The sequence below is a fragment of the Schistocerca serialis genome, chromosome 2 (assembly GCF_023864345.2).
Source record: "Schistocerca serialis cubense isolate TAMUIC-IGC-003099 chromosome 2, iqSchSeri2.2, whole genome shotgun sequence".
In the NCBI taxonomy this organism is placed as follows: Eukaryota; Metazoa; Arthropoda; class Insecta; order Orthoptera; family Acrididae; genus Schistocerca; species Schistocerca serialis.
Genome location: NC_064639.1, coordinates 1,031,023,087 through 1,031,041,339, shown reverse-complemented (window position 1 = coordinate 1,031,041,339; position 18,253 = coordinate 1,031,023,087). Strand labels below are relative to the sequence as shown.

General features: G+C 44.0%; 1 protein-coding gene across 2 annotated transcripts in view; it reads left to right on the top strand.

Moving 5' to 3' along the window:
* The window catches only part of LOC126458454 (uncharacterized), a 52,939-nt gene that overhangs the window by 32,235 nt on the left and 2,451 nt on the right, over positions 1 to 18,253 (top strand). For both annotated transcript variants that reach the window (XM_050095523.1, XM_050095524.1), the window contains exons 2-4: positions 5,273 to 5,408; positions 7,436 to 7,694; positions 9,883 to 10,044. In XM_050095523.1, the coding sequence (XP_049951480.1) occupies positions 5,273 to 5,408; positions 7,436 to 7,694; positions 9,883 to 10,044 (557 nt within the window). The remainder of the gene's footprint in view (positions 1 to 5,272; positions 5,409 to 7,435; positions 7,695 to 9,882; positions 10,045 to 18,253) is intronic.

Here is an 18,253-nt window from a genome sequence, read left to right as displayed (position 1 = left end):
TTTATTTGTAACTAAATTTTTGTTTGCTGGCAAACTATTGAAGATGTGTTCCTGAGTAGTGGACCCCTTTTTGAACTAAAGGGCTATTAAGTCCTTGTGCAGATCATTTTTGTTCCTGGTATTGTACGTATGAACTGAGCTGTTGGAAAAAGAGATATATTATTTAGGACAAATTTCATTAAGGAGTAAATATACCGAGAGGCAATGGTTAATATACCTAGTTCTTTGAAGAGGTTTCTACATGACCTCTGTGAATTGACTCCACAAATATGTATTACACGCTTTTGGACTCCGAAAACGTTTTACTTGAAGAGTTACCCCAAAATATTATACCATATGACATTATGGAATGAAAGTAGGCAAAGTATGCAAGCTTTTTCATTTTTATGTCTCCTGTGTCTGCTAACATTCGAATTGCAAATACAGATTTGTTAAGGCGTTTCTGCAGTTCTGTGGTGTGTTCCTCCCAACTGAATTTATCAAGTTGTAATCCCAGGAGTTTAAGACTGTCAACCTCTTCTATCTGCTCTTCATACTTTATGCATATGCTGGGTGGAAACCTCTTGCAGGTTCTCAATTGCATATAGTCTTTCGAAGTTTAATGTCAGTGAGTTGGCTTTAAACCATTTATTAATACCCATGAAAATACCCATGAAAATATCATAAGCAGATCTTTCTAGAACTACACTCGACATACTATTTATTGCAATACTTGTCATCTGCAAACAAAACGAACTCTGCTTCTGGCAGTGTAACTGATAAGAAATCGTTAATGTACACAAGAAAAAGCAATGGCCCTAAGAAGGATCCTTGTGGGACACCACATGTAATTTCTTCCCATTCTGATGATCACTGATGACTTAATTCACTAGTCCCTTGCACTGACACCCTTTGTTTCCTGTTAGCGAGGTATGACTTCAGCCATTTTGCAGCACTGCCTGTGATACCATAGAATTCTAATTTATTTAAAAGGATGTTGTGGTTCACACAATTGAATGCCTTTGACAAATCACAGAAAATACCTGCTGCTTGTAACTTGTTATTTAATGAATTAAGTACATTTTCACTGTAGGTGTAAATAGCCTTCTTGGTATCAGAACCCTTCAGAAATACAAACTGTGTTGTTGATAGTGTTATTTGTGGCCAGATGGTTGAGAAGTTGCCTGTACATAACTTTTCTAAAATTTTTGAGAATAAACACCAATTAAAGTATCAAAGGCAGAAAGGTCCAGAGGAAGACATAGGAACCTTGTTGCAAGATAGTATTTTAGACTTTTAACTCGAATTATGGTGTCCCTCGTAGATTTGGGAAGGAGGGGGTGGATGGGCGGGGTTTGCATATTGCAACATGAAATGTCAGTTGGTACTAGTTTCGGAATTTGTTTCTTAGTGCGCCCAGTCAGGGCCAGGGACTGCACCACCAGCGGTCAGCCGGCCTTCCGCGAGCACTCGAGCGTGTCGGCCGTACCTGGTCGCGTGGTGCGCTGTTCGCTGGCTGCAGGTCACGCGCCACGTTGCCAGATTTGCGGCCACGGAACCTGTAGCGGGCAAAGCTGCGAGTGAGGGGCCAGGAGGGGGGAGGGAAAGACAACACCAGCCGCACTGATTCGCCAAGGGCGCCAGGAATGCCGCCGCGCGAAGCTCGAGATTCACGCCTCTAGCGGCCACAGCTAGAGACTAGCCGGCGCAACTGCTACATGTCCGAGTGTACTCCCGTTCACTTCTAACGCAGGATGTGGCGGCAGTGTAATTTTGCGCAGCGGTCAGTCGCGTCATCGAGTTATTTGTCAGTAGATATTTTGAGGCAGCCGTGCATTTAAATTTAAATCTACATACATACTGTGCAAACCACCGCGAAGTGCATGGCAGACGGTACGTCCCAGTGTACCAGCTATTTGGGTTTCTTCCCGTTCAACTCGCGTATGGAGCGCCGGATGAATTACTCGAATGCTTCTGTGCGTTCTGCAGTTACAATGTCATCACGACCCGTCCTGCGAGCGGTACCTAAGGGGTTGAAGTATATTCGTAGAATCGTCATATAAAGCCGTTTCTTGAAACTTGGTAGACTTCCTTGGGATAATTTCCGTCTACCTTCGAATCTGCCACTTTTTCAGCACCACTGTAACTTACCCATGGGTCAAACAAGTTGCCATTCGTGCTGTTATGTTAAATATCCTTCATTAGTCCTATCTGGTATGGGTCCCACACTCCGTTTCAGAATGGGCCACACGAGTGATGCGTAAGCAGTCTCCTTCGTACATTGATTTGCACTTCCACATTACTCTACCAATAAACTGAAGTCTGTCCCCTGCTCTATCCACAGCAGTCTGTGGTCATGCCATTTCATATCCCGACAATGATAAACCCAGGTACTTCTATAAGTTAACAGATTCAAACTGTGAATCATTGATACATACGATACTAAGTTTTTCGTTTTGTGGAGTGCACAGTTGCCAGTCTTTGCATTACTTTCAGATCTTACCTAGATTAGATTGAATATTTATGCAGCTTCTTCCAGACAGTATTTGACTATACATAACCACGTCATCTGGAAAGTCAGTTACTATTAATACTGTCTGAAAGGTCATTAATATACAACATGAACAGCAAGGAGCCCAGTACCTGAAGTTATTACATCTGACAGTGACTGTCCATCAAAGATAACATGCTGCATCCTCCCTCCCAAAAGACTGTCACAAAATTGATTCCCCATGTGGTTGAACTTTCGACAATAAGTGTAGGTGTGGTACTAAAATGTTTCCTGTATGTTAAATACTTAATCTGCCTGACTACCTTGATGGAAAGCTTCCAGTATGTCATGTGACAAGTGAGAGTGGGGTTTAACACAATCGGTGTTCTCAGAATCAATGCTGGTTGGCATGGAGGAGCTCATTCTGTTAGATCAGTTTCAAAGCAGTGCAAAACATTAAACCAATAAATTTTAAAACATCATTAAAAACGAGAAACAAGATGGTTTAAAAATAGTTGTTGGTAGCTGTTTGAAAAGATCACTTCGGAACCATTTAGCAAATAATACCGCTCAAAAGAAACATTAATGGCCTACGGTAGTACATACTCAATTCTGTTATTACAGCAGGGGAGCACGGTAACAAATCTCTGAAACGAACACGCACAGGATTGTGAATTTGTTGGGCAGGAGTGCAGGCAGGTGGGATGTTGATGCTTGGTTTCTTTGTGAGGTGGGAGCATCAGGTAAAAAGTTTGATTTAGCCCAGACCGGTGGCCACTTGTGTAGCCATCTGAACATCTTACTGTGTCTGTGTTATGGTAATCTGAGGGTTGGGCAATGATCTGAAACTGAATTGATTCCTTTTGCAAAAGATTCTAATCAGGCTGAAATTAGTACTCAGCTAATGTCACCATATGTATGTGCACTGTCGTGATCTTACATTCTGAAACAGCCACCCTAGAACAACTCTTGACTGGAGTGAGACTTCTGGTTCAAATGTCCACCAGTGTGTTGGACATTGGTCTAAGATAAGTTTGAACTGTTTGAAAAACTCCAGATTCATTTGGATTTCACATGTAAAAACGTTGAGCTGGGTTTTTTGAAGTGATGCTTCTGTACATCAGAATTATGCAAATCGGTTCAAATTTTGTAGGAAGTGTCGGTTGTCCTATTTTGTGAAAGCTTCGTCTGTTGCCACAACATAAGAAACACGGTTCAAAAGACAATAAAAAGCCTATACTGGATCAGTCATTGCCTGAGTCAAAAATGTAGATCAGGTGCGAAGCTGACAGTCTGTTAAAATTATGATAGAGTAAAAGTTGTGAAACATGAAAAATGCTATCACAACACACACAAGTTGACTATCCCCTGGGCAGATCTAAAAGAAGGAACTAGCTTTTTCACTTACTTGGAAGCTTAAGATATAAGTTAAAACATCTTGACATTCATGCATTTTTGGGTGTTAAACGTTATTCCATAACATAGTGGGCTCTGACCCACCCTGTTAAATGTATTGTGATTTGTCTGAGAACATAAAAAAGTTTCTGGGCTTCTAGAGTGGAATGCATCTAAAATAGGAAGTATCAATCCATGTATCATATTGCTTTGTGATACAATGTGTTATTACATGACATGGGTACTAATACTAACCAGTAATAATAAAAATGTTACGATGTTCTGATTTAAATGTCTTTGAAGCTACCACCCCAAGCTTAAAAGCTATTTCCCTTCTTTTACATCCCTAACTTTGCCAAGGATATGTTTGCCTTTCTTTGTGTTACAATAAGTGTCCCTCATTTGGTTTTAAAATATTGATAAAGTATGTGGGTCCTGTAGTAAACAGGGTTAAGGAGGAAATTGAACATACACAAAGAGAAACATAAATGGACAGTTTTTAAACTCCAGAGACATTTAGACAATAGAACTCACACACTGAGCTAAAAATTAGCCTCTGTAAGGCAGCTGAAGTGAAATGCCCAGTGTAAAGTGGAGATTAATAAATAACATTAAAGCCCCTGCATCTGTCACAACTGCTACAGTTCACTTTTGGTGGCTGCAGCTACTTGGATTTGTTCATCCTTGTTGGCTTGTCCATTCTAATACTGAAATGGCAAAGAAATTTTATCATTGTGATTACTGCTGACACAAGCTTCCTAACTAAAAAGTGTCTGCAGTGTCTTTGTAGAGTAAGGACAGAAAACTCCATTGACTCTTGTCAAATTGTGTAGGGTTGTTAGCCTGCCACTTCCTGTGTTCTTTTTAAAAGAACAGACTGAGAGAGGACTGGCTGGGACCCTCTCCCCTCTATTGCAGTACACTACAGCAGCAATACACACTTTGCTACTCCTAAAATTCTCTTCAGTTTTTTACAAGAAATCCTTTGAAATTGCACTCATATCTGGGCCCACTAAGTGCTGCTGAATGTAGCAGCCTTGTTCCAACAATAAACACCTTATTTCACTCAACTTTCTTAAATGCTGTAGCCATTGTACTGCAATGGCCACTCTTGGCTGTGGCATGATAGTGTCAAGATGGAGCAACTTGTAGCTCTTGTAAAACACTGGACAATATGTGTGGTTTAACAATATGCACAAACTTCAGTACTGGGTAATTCAGAGTTAAGAGTGAGATGTGTTAAACCACTCCCTTACTTTTCCCTGTTAGTAGTTGCTCACTGTTTATTAGTACAGTTGTGCCTTACTCCAGCAGAGGTCTGGCATACCAGGCATTTTACAGCACTTGCTAATCTATGTAATAACAATCACATGAATGGGAAACTAATAAGCTAATTTTTTGTTACAGATTACAGGCGAGGTTATTTCAGTCGTTTTGCTGCACAGTTGTTTGCAGATCCATTTGGCAGCAACAGAAAGAAGGCTAGACAGCCTCAGAAACCAAAGACAATGCCATTGTACAATTCTCAAATGGATCTTTGCAGGTAAAGTTTCATAAAATTAGTTTTGCTGACATTAACTATGTTGCAAAGTATAATACAAACAAAGCTTTGTAGAATTTTGCTCAGGAGGATTGAAAATATTTGATATTTGTGACTTAAATTAACAGCTTGGTGATAGTTTTAGTGTAATTGTTTATTAAAAAGATCTGTAACTCTATTGCAGGTAACAGACCTGTAAAGAAACTTTTGTGTGTCTCTGGTAACTTGACGACTAATAAATTTTTCTTATTACTCCCCTTAAAACTGTTTACACACGACTTTTAACCAGCTTTTGAGACTATGGGATCACTGCAGAATATTTTTAGTCTTTTTCATCAGTGCAAATTACTCCAAGGCAACCTCCAGTAACTAAATGGTGTCAAGTTGCTAAAGGGCTGTTCACAACTAAAATTTGTAGTGAGTTACATGCGTGGAGATACAAAATTAATTTGTGTTTATTGCTCTTCATATTGCTTGTTGGAATTTTACACATTCTTCTTAGGCTATCAATATTTTTGGTAGTTAACACTGCTCTAATTAGTAAACACTTCTTACTTTTTCATTTCATAAGCTAATTCCCAAAGCACAGCCTTGTTAGATTTCACTACTTTCCATTTCTTCATCTTTTGTTCATTATACAGGGTGTCCCACTTAAACCTCCCCAATTTCAAAGACCCAGGAAAAAACTGCAGTAGATAAGACAATGAAAAATGCATCACACTGTAGAGCATGTCAAGAATTTTTTTATCATACACACACATCTACATGTGAACCATCTGTAGCACGAAAAATATTGAGTCTATATTCAATTTTTTGCCAAGTTCTTTGTAACATTTCCTCTGTTATTGTTGTAATTGCATTAGTGATATGATGTTGCAACGTAGGAATATAGTCCATTTTGGTCACACACATGGTCCTTCACAAATTTGCACATGAAGAAATCAAGAGGTGGAAAGCCAGGTGAACATGGTGGCCAGGCAATGAGTTCTCTGTCAGATCCAACAATCAGGAAATTTCCTCTCCAGAAACTTGCAAACAGCTGCTGACCAATGCAGTGGAGCTCCATATCTTGTTGAAAAATATTGGATTGCAAGTCTTGCATTAGAGGGTAGAAAACTGCTAAAACATGTCCAGATACACTGACTCATTGCAAAGAACGGTCCAACAATCCTGTCGTGCATTAACCCCACCACACGTTTAGTTTAGGGCTATCACAAACATGTTCAATGACAACATGCAGGTTTTGCTAACCCCAAATCCGGAAGTTTTGCCTATTAACCCTTCCTGATAGATGAGAGGTTGCCTCATCTGAGAATAAACATCTTTCCAGGAAACTGGCACCCATATAAATACACTGCAGTATATCCGCAGCAAACTGTTGCCAGTGTGGTTTGTCCTTTGGTGTCAGATGTTGCAGAATTTGCACTTTGTAAGCGCACATATGAAGATACTGGTGAACTAAACAATGCAATGTTGTTCAAGGTACACAGTTGCCTAGATGATTCACGAATTGACTTATGTGGGCTTCTGAGAAACGTTTCTGTGATGCTCTCCCCTGTCTCTTCTGAAACTCCCTAATGTGCCCTGCCAGAAACTTCCTATACCATTCCTTAATTGTTTTCACATCAGGTGGATCACATTCATACACACAACAATAATTTATTTGCATAGTAATCAGGGATTTTGTTTCTGCGAACCACACTACTGGTTGCATGTGCTGCTGTGGAGTAGCTATTTTCACTTCATGCAACCATGCCTGCACTCTGGTGGTGATACTTGGCACTTCTGATGTGAGAATATAAAGTCTTAGAAATGCTCTACAATGTGGTGCATTTTTCATTGTCATATATGCTGTGGTTTTTCTCTCCTGGGTCCATGAAATTGGGGAGGTTTCAGTGGTATAGCCTGTATAACTCCTTTAGACACTGCCCATGCCATCAGCAATCCATCAGTTATATTTTTCCTGCTCTGTAATACCCTTTTGAAATTTCTGAATAAAATGTTTTTACATGCATCTGTTTCCATTTCAGGGACATGCGCAGCTTAAGTATTTCGGACATCAGTGCTGCAGATTTGAGTTTCTCAGAGAAAGGAGACTGGGATGGAGAAGATGGACTAGCAATGCAAATACTGACAGCAACATGGTTCGATGATTTATCATATAATGATGACAGTGGCTGTGGCAGCAGCCGAAGCAGCAGCATCAGCAGTGGTTGCCGTACAAGCTCATGGGAGTCTTTATCAGCAATATTCACTCCTCCAGCTCCAAAATTTTCTTTTGAGTTACCGGTAAGTTAGCTTGCTTACCCCCACACCCTCCCATGATACCTTCTGTACAGGGTGTACATAAAGTCTGGGAACAATGTTATTTATTGCACAAGAACTAAACATTGTACATGTCATACATATTGCGTTTTGAAGAGAGACTCTTAAAGTTCTTTTTACAAACATTCGCTACATGAACCAGCAGTGTCAATACAGTAACAGTTCTGGATATACCCGTTGCAGTGTGGCATTGTTGACTGTGGCAGTCACTTCCCTTATTTTTTCCCAGAGCTCTGCTACATCATGTGGCAGAGGTGGTATATACACAATATATTTGTGTCCCCATATAAGTCACTGAGAGTGAGATCTGGCGATTGGGGGAAGCCATTTCATGAAACAGCTGTCCCCTGCTGTAGCACGGCTAATCCATCGAGCTGTGTGTTCAGGTACCCACGTACTTCACAGTGAAAATAGAGTGGAGCCAAATCTTGCTGAAATATAAAGTCTGATTGCATTTGAGGCATCAGCCATTGCAGCAACATGTCAAAGTAGGAATATCCAGTGGTAGTGCTCTCAGCGAAGAAGAATGGCCTGTACAGTTCTCAACATGACGAGGCACAAGACATTTACCTTCGGGAATCATGCTCAGATTAAATGCATTCATGTAGATGCTTTGTACCCCAGATTTGACAATTATGCCTATTCATTTTCCCATTAGTGTGGAAAGTGGCTTTGTCACTAAAAATTAAGTGATCAACAACACTACCCCATCCTTATTCAAATGTTGCTACAGCAAAGAACTCAAATGCTTGTCTTTGTCATGGTTGTGGAGCTTCTGCACTAGCTCAAATTTGAATGGTTTCATAGATAGCTTGTCGCAGGACTTTACGTGCTGTCATCGGAGCCATTTAGAGTTTGTGGGATGCAAGACGCTCAAATTTCTTTTGACCCCATATGAATGTCTCGTACCTGCTCCATTCAGTTCCATCACACTTGGATGTCTGCTTCTCTTTGATGGCCACAAGCAACCCAGTGTAACAAATTTGTTGTCAGTGGTAAATGGCCTTCCTTGTTGATGACTTCTTACCATACTTAGTTCTAAACACCAGTTGAACAGCTGTAGCACACTTGTTTTAGTCGGACTCCAACACGGAGAAAGCTCATGCTGCACTTGAACTCACCATGTTTGTGAGAAGTGCTGACTTATTGGCAAATCACTAAACTACGCTGCGGTGGTATACATGGAGAAAGGGGGAAAAAACTATCAGGTTTTCTTTTCAGTGACACGAATAATATCGGTACAATGTTTTGTTCTTGTGCAATAAATGAGTTTTCGTGGACTTTATGTACACCCTGTGTTTATATTGTCACAGACAAGTTCTAAGTGTAAAAATTGGCTACAGTAAAGTTGGATGTTCCTTGATCAAAGCATGGCTGTTAAATGTTAGTCAGTAAGAGTGAAAAATTACAGATGCTAATGAACTGCAAAAATACTTGCCAGTGCAGTCAAGATACAAAGTTAATCCTCAATTAAGATTATAACAGCAGTTTGTGAGTATATAGAAATTATTGCTTAAGCATTTTCCAGAGAAATTGCCATCTTTCACAGTATCTTGTATAGTTCCAATAGATTCAAACTGCCTTCGGCTGTTAAAGGAGTCAAAATCGTATGTCTTAAATGTCCAGATTCTTTCTCTGCAACTTCTTTTTCTCTTCAGTGTGATTGAAAGAGCTAAATTCTGTGCACTTTCTTTGATGTTCAGAAGTAAATTTTTAAAGTGTCAGCAGGATGAGTTACTGCAGAATAAGGAAATTTAAATCTGGAAAAGTTCTTGGCTATAATACACAATGTAGAAGTGTAAAAGTTCAAGAAAAATTTCCTATGGTCTGTGATAACATTTTCAGATCTTACCTGGATGTCACTTCATTTTAGTGAAAACTGGTATTAATTTTGAATTAAGTTACTACATTTTCTAAAATTGGGTTTATGCCAGGTGGAAATTAGTTCAGTAAGACAGCAGTAATGAAACCTGGTTACACTCTTGCCTTAACATTAGAGAAAGTGAGAAATTATGCAGGGAAAGAAATGGAGGGGAAAGTGATTCTAGAATGATAAAACTAACTGAAGTTCAAAGTATCTGTAAAGATAGTTTCATGTTTCTACTTGAATTGGTGAATAAGCAAATTTTTAGAAACCTACTTGTTTTTACAGGAACCCTCTCAAGGACTGGACATAAAAATTGACCTGGGTACTTCTATCCAGAATTTTCAGACTGCAGTGTTACCATATGGAAACATTGATATGTACATGCAGAATCGTTCACAATACCACCGACTTGCCCAGGCTGATGATGACAAAGAAGAGTTTAAACAGGTATGGTACAAAACAGCTATAATGGTTCATTGCATTGCTCCTGACACATTCCCATATTCATGTTTAAATGTGAACACTAATAAGATTTATTCTTACAAAATCCTAATATTAATAACTGGCGGCAGGTTATTAACGTAAAAGTGTATTCCGTGTAATGGAGAAAGTGTTGCCACAGTATTTACACTTGCTGATGGAGTCTTAAACGGCATATAAAATATTCTGCTGACAAAGTGAAGAACGTATAAGACTTCATCAGATGTCAGTGTAACTTGTGCACATACATCCCATTTGTGGGTATGTTAGTAATAATTTCCTGTGACAGATAGATCAAATGGCATTACTGTTAATGTTTATTACTAGGCCTGGTAGTTTATTAGGACCATAAACAGCACCAGGTGTCGAGTGATCACTGTGAGAACACAAGGGTGGAGCATATTTGGAGAGTGTTAGCAGGACAAGTGAGTGTAACAGGGGCTACATAGTCCCCATTTGGCTGGCAGGTCGAATTGTGCAGTATAAAGATTTGTGGGTTGTTCAGATGTGATGGTGACCAACTTCTGAATAGCATTGGGACCTAAGGGCAAGCATACTCAAGGTTCAGGTTGACCATGTCTGACCCAAGGGAGGATTAATGTACTGTGCAACAAGCACATTGTAACCTTCACACCTGTGCATGTGCTCAGAGAAAAATTAATGGACATTCTGCAGCAGTCATCCTGCACAAATGTTCAGTCAGCAACCAAAGTAAGGAATTACTGTCCCATTTGTACTGAGTCTTTAATGCAGTGCTGCAAAAATCTGTTTAGTGAGACTGGGAAGCATGTAGTTTGTTGAAGCAATTGTAGTTCGGGACTACCTGGGATGATGGTGACCTGGGGACATCACCTATTTTGGAGAGGCTCAGTGGTTAGTCCTGGTATCATGGTGTGGGAGCTATTGAATTGAATTGAGTTCAGGACACGATTGGTTGTGATTGAGGGATTCCTGATGGCACAATAAGTCACTGATACCCTGCATCCCCATGTGTTACCTTTTGGGTGAAGTATTCCAGTGCACAACTTAAACAAGGCACTGCTCCTCCACACATGTCACCCCTCTATGAACTGTCAGCACTACAGTGAAGCACTCCAATGGCCACCAAGATCTGCAGATCTGTCTCCAATAAAAATCTGTGGAACCGGCTCGCACATTAATATGCCCCAGAACTAATATGTGGGATATTGAGAACCAGTTCCAGTAATTCAGAACCAGCTTGCTTTTATAAAATATGCTGCCTGCCTAGGCTCCAGTGACAAGATATACCCCAGCTTAGTTATTTTGCAAATATGGTCTCCTTTACCCGGATAAAATCAGTTTGAATGTACCATCTGCCCTTCCTTGAATATATACTTTTGTCTAAGTTTACATTCATAACATAATTACTGGTTCAATTTCTTCGATATTGGTTCTGCATTGAGTAAAACACATGCTCCCCCCAGGGGGTCCACAACTCTTTCGTGGATACGTGCGTGGCGAGCACGGGGCCCCGAGCCATTGCAGCCTTCTTTCTCTCCCGGGCTGCATTTCCTTTCCTTTCCCTTCCCCTCCTTTCCCCTCCATACCCCTTTCCCCTCGCCCTCTCCTCTCTCTCTATTGGTGTCCTTGCTTATGTTGGCCCCCGCTATCCTCCTGGTTCTGTTGGTTCTACACTCCGGCTTTTTTTGCGTAATCATCTCCTCCTTTTGGCGTTCCTTGGTCCCCCTCTGGGGTTTGACCTCCATTCCAAAATTTCTCTTCCGTAGTGTGAGCCATTTGGGGAAGAGCACCTTACCTAGTGTCTCCGACGTGTGCCCTCATAGTACATTCCACCTTTTCTTTTACGTCGTTGTCTGATGCTAGGGTGCATAGCCAGCACGGTAGCCAGCCCGTGTGGTGGGGTCGCTATGTACCCTTTTGGTTGAGCCCCCTGAACACACAGGGATCACACTTCTGATACCTGAGCTGTGACCTCCTCATGCATGCCTTGGAGTGGTTGCTCGTCATCCTGGAGCATCGGAACTCCCGGCAATGGCCGCCGTGCCAGACGGCCCTTGCTGTGGCTGGGTGGCGCCCGTGAGGAGAGCCCCTGATCGGAGTGGGTGGTATCAGGGCGGACGCTATGCAGATGAAACGCATACGGGTCCAAAACTCTGGCCGCTCTTCTGCGGCCGTCTCTCTGCGTGGTACTGATTCCTCAAGTGCTGCTTCTCTTGCCCCTTCGGCCTTCCCTTCCGTGGCTACCCCCTGGGAGGAGGGTCAGGCGCGTCGTCTAGGGGCAAAACCTTTCCCCGTTATCTAGTTTGCACCAGGACTGATGGAGATACTTTCACCAGTGTCAAACCTTTATTCTTTGTGGAACACATTGAAGACAAGTTCGGCGAAGTGGACTCCCTGAGCAAGATGCGGTCGGGTTCGTTACTGATAAAAACTGCTTCGGCCGCCCAATCTGCGGCCCTTCGTGCCTGTACCCATCTTGGCACAATTCCCATGTCCATTACCCCTCACCAGTCTCTAAATATCGTACAAGGTGTGATTTTTCACAGAGACCTCATCCTTCAAACTGATGAGGAACTTCGGGACAATCTCGGACGGCGGGGTGTTCACTTTGTTCGGCGTGTTCAGAAGGGTCCTAAAGATAATCGTATTGATACTGGTGCCTTTATCCTGGCCTTTGAAGGGGATACCCTTCCTGAGAAAGTTAAGATTATGGTCTATCGCTGTGATGTGAAGCCGTACATCCCACCTCCTATGCGGTGTTTTAAGTGCTTGCGTTTTGGCCACATGTCTTCTCGCTGTACCCAGGACCCTCTCTGTGGTGACTGTGGACGTCCACTCCATGAGGGGAGTCCCTGTGTTCCCCCTCCTGTATGTGTAAATTGTCGTGGTAGTCATTCTCCTCGTTCAGCAGATTGCCCCGTCTATAAGAAAGAAAAAAAGATACAGGAGTATAAGTCTCTTGATCGTTTAAGCTACACAGAGGCCCGTAAGAAATACGCACGATTGCACCCTGTGTCCATGACATCTAGTTACGCCTTGGTTACATCTTCATCCCTTCCTCCCCCTTCCTTACCCCCATCCCGGACCCCTCTCCTTCCCCCTCCCCTGCGGCTCCCACACCTTCTCCTCTGGGCGCTGCTCCCCCTCCCCAGCCGGAGAAGTGTCCCACTCCTTCGGCGTCTGCCGGTCAAGGGCGCCTCTCCCGGGATGCCCCTTCCCGGCACCTTCCAGGTCAAAGGTCTGCTGCAGCGCGGCGACCGCGAGAGCCGCGGTCTATCGGCCCCCCGGTCGCCCGGTCTCTTTCTGTTCCTGATCTTGCTGCAGCTGGCTCCATTATGCCACACAGCCCTCCTCGATCTCAGCCTGAAAAGAAGAAGAAACATAAGTCCCGGGACAAAGAGCCTCTGGTGTCACCAGAGGTCCCTTCCCCGGCTTCACAACCGGATTCTGACCTGTCGTTTATGGATGTCGCCCCCTCCTTGTCGGTGACGGGTGGGGACCCGGCGGTATGACTGGATTTAGCGTGTTCAGCCCTCATTTAAACCATCGTTCTGTGGTTCTCCAGTGGAATTGTAATGGCTACTATCGTCACCTTCCGGAATTGAAATCCCTTCTTTCGTCCTACTCAGCAGCTTGTGTGGTTCTCCAGGAATCTCATTTTACTGATGCTCACTCACCGACCCTCCGTGGGTTCCGTGTTTTCTGTCGAAATCGGGTCGGACCCTTGCGGGCTTCTGGTGGCGTTTGTACGTTAGTCCGTACAGACATTGCTAGCACGTGGATTCCTCTCCACACTACATTGGAAGCGGTTGCTGTTAGGGTCCACTTAGACTCTGCAGTCACAGTATGCAATCTTTATCTCCCTCCTGACAGGACTCTTACACCTGCTGCCTTAACCACCCTTCTTCAGCAACTTCCTCCTCCCTTCCTCCTCCTTGGGGATTTTAATGCTCATCATCCTTTGTGGGGCAGTGCCTTTCCATCTAGACGAGGTCTTCTTATAGACCAATTTATTGCAGACCACGACCTATGCCTTCTTAATGATGGCTCCCCTACTCATTTCAGTGCTGGTCATGGTACCTTTTCTGCCATTGATCTTTCTCTTTCTTCTCCCTCTCTCCTCCCTTCATTACACTGGTCGCCACACGACGACCTTTGTGATAGTGACCATTTCCCGTTGATTATCACGCTCCCTTCCCGCTCCCCGATGGACAGGTTACCTCGTTGGTCTTTCCACCGCGCCGATTGGCCTCTATATACCGCACAGGTCGAGTTTTCTCCCTCTTTGTTGGGTTGTATTGATGACGTCCTACGTGACGTGTCTGCCGCGATTGTTCGCGCTGCTAACCTTGCTGTCCCGCGCTCATCTGGACAATTTCGTCGTCGGCAAGTCCCGTGGTGGAGTACGGCCATTGCCATTGCCATCCGTGATCGCCGTCGAGCTTTGCAACACTTTAAGAGGCACCCATCTGTAGCCAGCCTTTCTACCTTTAAGCGCCTTCGCGCTAAAGCCCGTTATTTAATTAAACAGAGCAAACGGATATGTTGGGAACGATTCGTTTCTTCCCTTGGTTCCACTGTCCCTCTGTCACGGGTATGGGCTACACTTCGCTCTCTCCAAGGTTGCCATCGGCAGTCCACCCTCCCAGGCCTTCACCTCCCAGATGGCATTTGTACGGACCCATTAGTTCTCGCAGAACATCTTGCGACCCATTTTGCAGTGGCATCAGCATCGGCCTCCTATCCAGCTGCTTTCCTTCATCAAAAACAGCAGGCTGAAGCTGTCACCTTATGTTTCACCACTTGTGAGTCAGAATCTTACAACGAACCTTTCACTGAATGGGAATTTCTTTCTGCTCTATCTTCTTCTCATGATACGGCCCCTGGCCCAGATTCCATTCATAACCAGCTGCTTCAACATCTCAGTGCTCCACAACGGCACCATCTTCTTCGGGTGTTTAACCGTATCTGGCTCCAGGGTGACTTCCCTTCTCAGTGGAGGGATAGCATTGTGGTTCCTGTCCTTAAGCCTGGTCAGAACCCCCTATCTGTTGACAGCTATCGGCCAATTAGTTTGACCAATGTTGGTTGTAAGTTACTTGAACGGCTGGTAGCCCGTCGGCTCACTTGGGTCCTCGAATCTCGGGATCTATTGTCCCCTTACCAGTGTGGCTTTCGAGAGGGACGATCTCCAATCGATCATTTGCTTCGCTTGGAATCCGCAGTTCGGCAGGCTTTTTCCCAGCGCCGCCATTTGGTTGCAGTGTTTTTTGACCTTCGCAAGGCCTATGACACGGCCTGGCGCCATCACATCTTACTAACCCTTCATCAGTGGGGTCTTCGGGGCCCACTCCCGATTTTTATCCGCCAGTTCCTGATCCATCGGTCATTCAGAGTTCGAGTTGGTACTGCTTTTAGTTCTCCACGGACCCAGGAGTCAGGCATCCCACAGGGTTCTGTCTTGAGTGTCCTTCTTTTCCTCATTGCTATCGATGGACTTGTGGCCTCTGTCGGTCCCTTGGTCGCCCCTGCCCTGTATGTGGATGATTTCTGCATTTGGGTTAGTTCCTCCTCAATGCCATCTGCAGAACGGCAGCTCCAGGTGGCTATACGGCGTGCCTCTGCATGGACCCTCTCACACGGGTTTCAATTCTCTCCTTTAAAATCGCGGGTGGTCCACTTCTGTCGCCGTACTACGGTCCACCCTGATCCAGAGCTCTATCTCGCTGCACAAAGATTGCCTGTGGTTCCACAGTTTCGTTTCCTAGGTCTTCTTTTCGACAACAAGCTCACTTGGCTGCCCCATATCAGACTCCTGAAGGTAGGATGTTTCCGAAAACTCAATGTCCTTCGCTTCCTTGCCCACTCCTCTTGGGGTGCGGACCGTTCCCTCCTCCTCCGTCTTTATTGTGCTCTAGTTCTGTCACGTTTGGACTATGGTTGTCAAGTTTATGGTTCAGCTGCTCCTTCCACGCTGCACGTGCTGGATCCAGTCCACCATCGTGGTATCCGTTTGGCCACCGGTGCATTCCCTACGAGCCCTGTTGATAGTCTCTTGGTTGAAGCTGGGATCCCCCCCCTTTCTGTTCGGCGGTCCCAGCTTCTGGTGTCTTATGCCCTTACTATCCGTTCTTCTCCCGCTCATCCTTCCTATTCTATCCTATTCCCAGACCATGGACGTCGCCCGCCTGACTCCCGCCCTCGGGCGGGTTTACCGGTTGGGCTGCGCCTTGCGTCTCTTACCCGTGATTTTCGGCTTCCTTCTTTGTCCTGTCTTCCTCGCTCCCTCCCCTCCACCCCTCCTTGGTTAGTTCCTCGGCCTCGAATTCGGATGGATCTCCGCCGCGGTCCGAAAGATTCCATCCCCCCGGTGGTGTTCCGTTCCTTTTTCCGCCAAATTTTATGGGAGTTTCGGGATGCTGTTGTTTTTTACACTGATGGCTCTAAATCTGCTGATCATGTTGGGTATGCCTTCACGTCCTTTGTTGGAACGGAAAATCATCTACTGCCACCCTCATGTGGGGTGTTTACTGCGGAATTGATGGCAATTTCCCGGGCCCTTACCTTTATTAAACAATCCCAACACAACCGCGTTTTGTTATGTACGGACTCGTTGAGTGGCCTTGTTGCTATTGACCGGTGTTTTTCGCGCCATCCCTTGGTCTCTGCCATCCATGACCATCTCGCTGATCTTCACCGTGCTGCTTGTTCCATTGATTTCCTATGGGTCCCGGGCCATGTGGGTATCCCGGGTAATGAGCTCGCTGATCGTTTGGCTGGGGGAGCAGTTACTTACCCCCCGTTTTCTGTAACCCCTCCTGCAGCGGATTTACGGCTTCACATCAAATCCCACTTTGCACAGTCATGGGCCAATTCTTGGGAGGCTACTCCACTGTCTAATAAACTTCGTGCCATTAAGGTGAATCCAGGCCCATGGCGTTCTTCCTTTAGCCTCTCCCGCAAGGACTCGACCACACTGTGTCGTCTCCGCATTGGCCATACCAGGCTGACCCATGGTTTCCTTTTGCGTGATGAGCCGCCCCCGCTATGTGGTTGTGGAGCCTTCCAGTCAGTGGCCCACATTTTGGTTGAATGCCCCCTTCTTTTGGCTCTGCGTGCTAAGTACAGACTCCCCCACACTTTACCTTTGATGTTGGCTGACGATTCCCGGATGGTCTCTCTGGTTCTAGGTTTCCTCCGGGAGAGTGGTTTTTATTCTCAGTTTTAAAGTTTTTAATCTCCCTCTGGTGTTGGGGCGGGCCGGTGAGTGTTTGGGTGTCTCCCACTGTAGGCAGTGTTCAGAGATTCCCGATTCACCTCCCTGACCGGAATCCTCTTTTCTTTCCCTTTTACTCTGTTTTTACCCCTTCTTTTTAAGGCTTGGTTAGTTTTTCTATTCCCATCCGTACTTTCTGCATTATAGCAGTTGTACCTTTTAAGACACAGGTGGTCTTGCTTATGCTGCTTCAGCATAGTGTTGGGTCCGTTCTCTTGCCAACTTCCTTCATTTGTTTTTACTAATGACAACGTGACTGCCCTTTTACGTTTCCCCTTTTTCTGTTTTATTTTTCTGACTATACTGAGATGTCCCGTTAGCAGAATGGAGTCTATTTGAAACAAGGGACTGATGACCTTGCTGTTTGGTCCCTTTACCCTCAAACAACCAACCAACCAACCAAAACACATGCTTTTCGTAGACTAATTAATATTGTCAATTTATTAAATTTCACCATTATCTTATTATTCAACAAAACAAATTTATCTGGAGTGAAATACAGTAAGAATGTACTTCTGCTTCTTTCCAAAAACATAATTATCAAAGGCCTTTACATAATTTGCATAGCACTACAATTTTTAAATAAATTTCAGTTCTGATATTCAAAAACAGTACTGCTTGATTTCCCTCTTTAAACAATGTGTACTTGCTTACTTCCAGTATATAAATTTGTTGGTTGTTCTCAAGTATAAAATTCTGACAGCACTCAGAACTGTAAAGAGTGAGACAGGGATCAAAATTACATGAGAACTCATTCACTAATCTGTCAATTGTGGTAACATTTGAGCCATCTGAAGCAATTCTTAATATGCTAGATGAACTTACAGCTCATAGAAAAATCACTTACAAAAAACATTGAATAGGAAATACAGTGAATACTGGAGAGAGAATACATGTAAATGACGGGAATGATTTTGA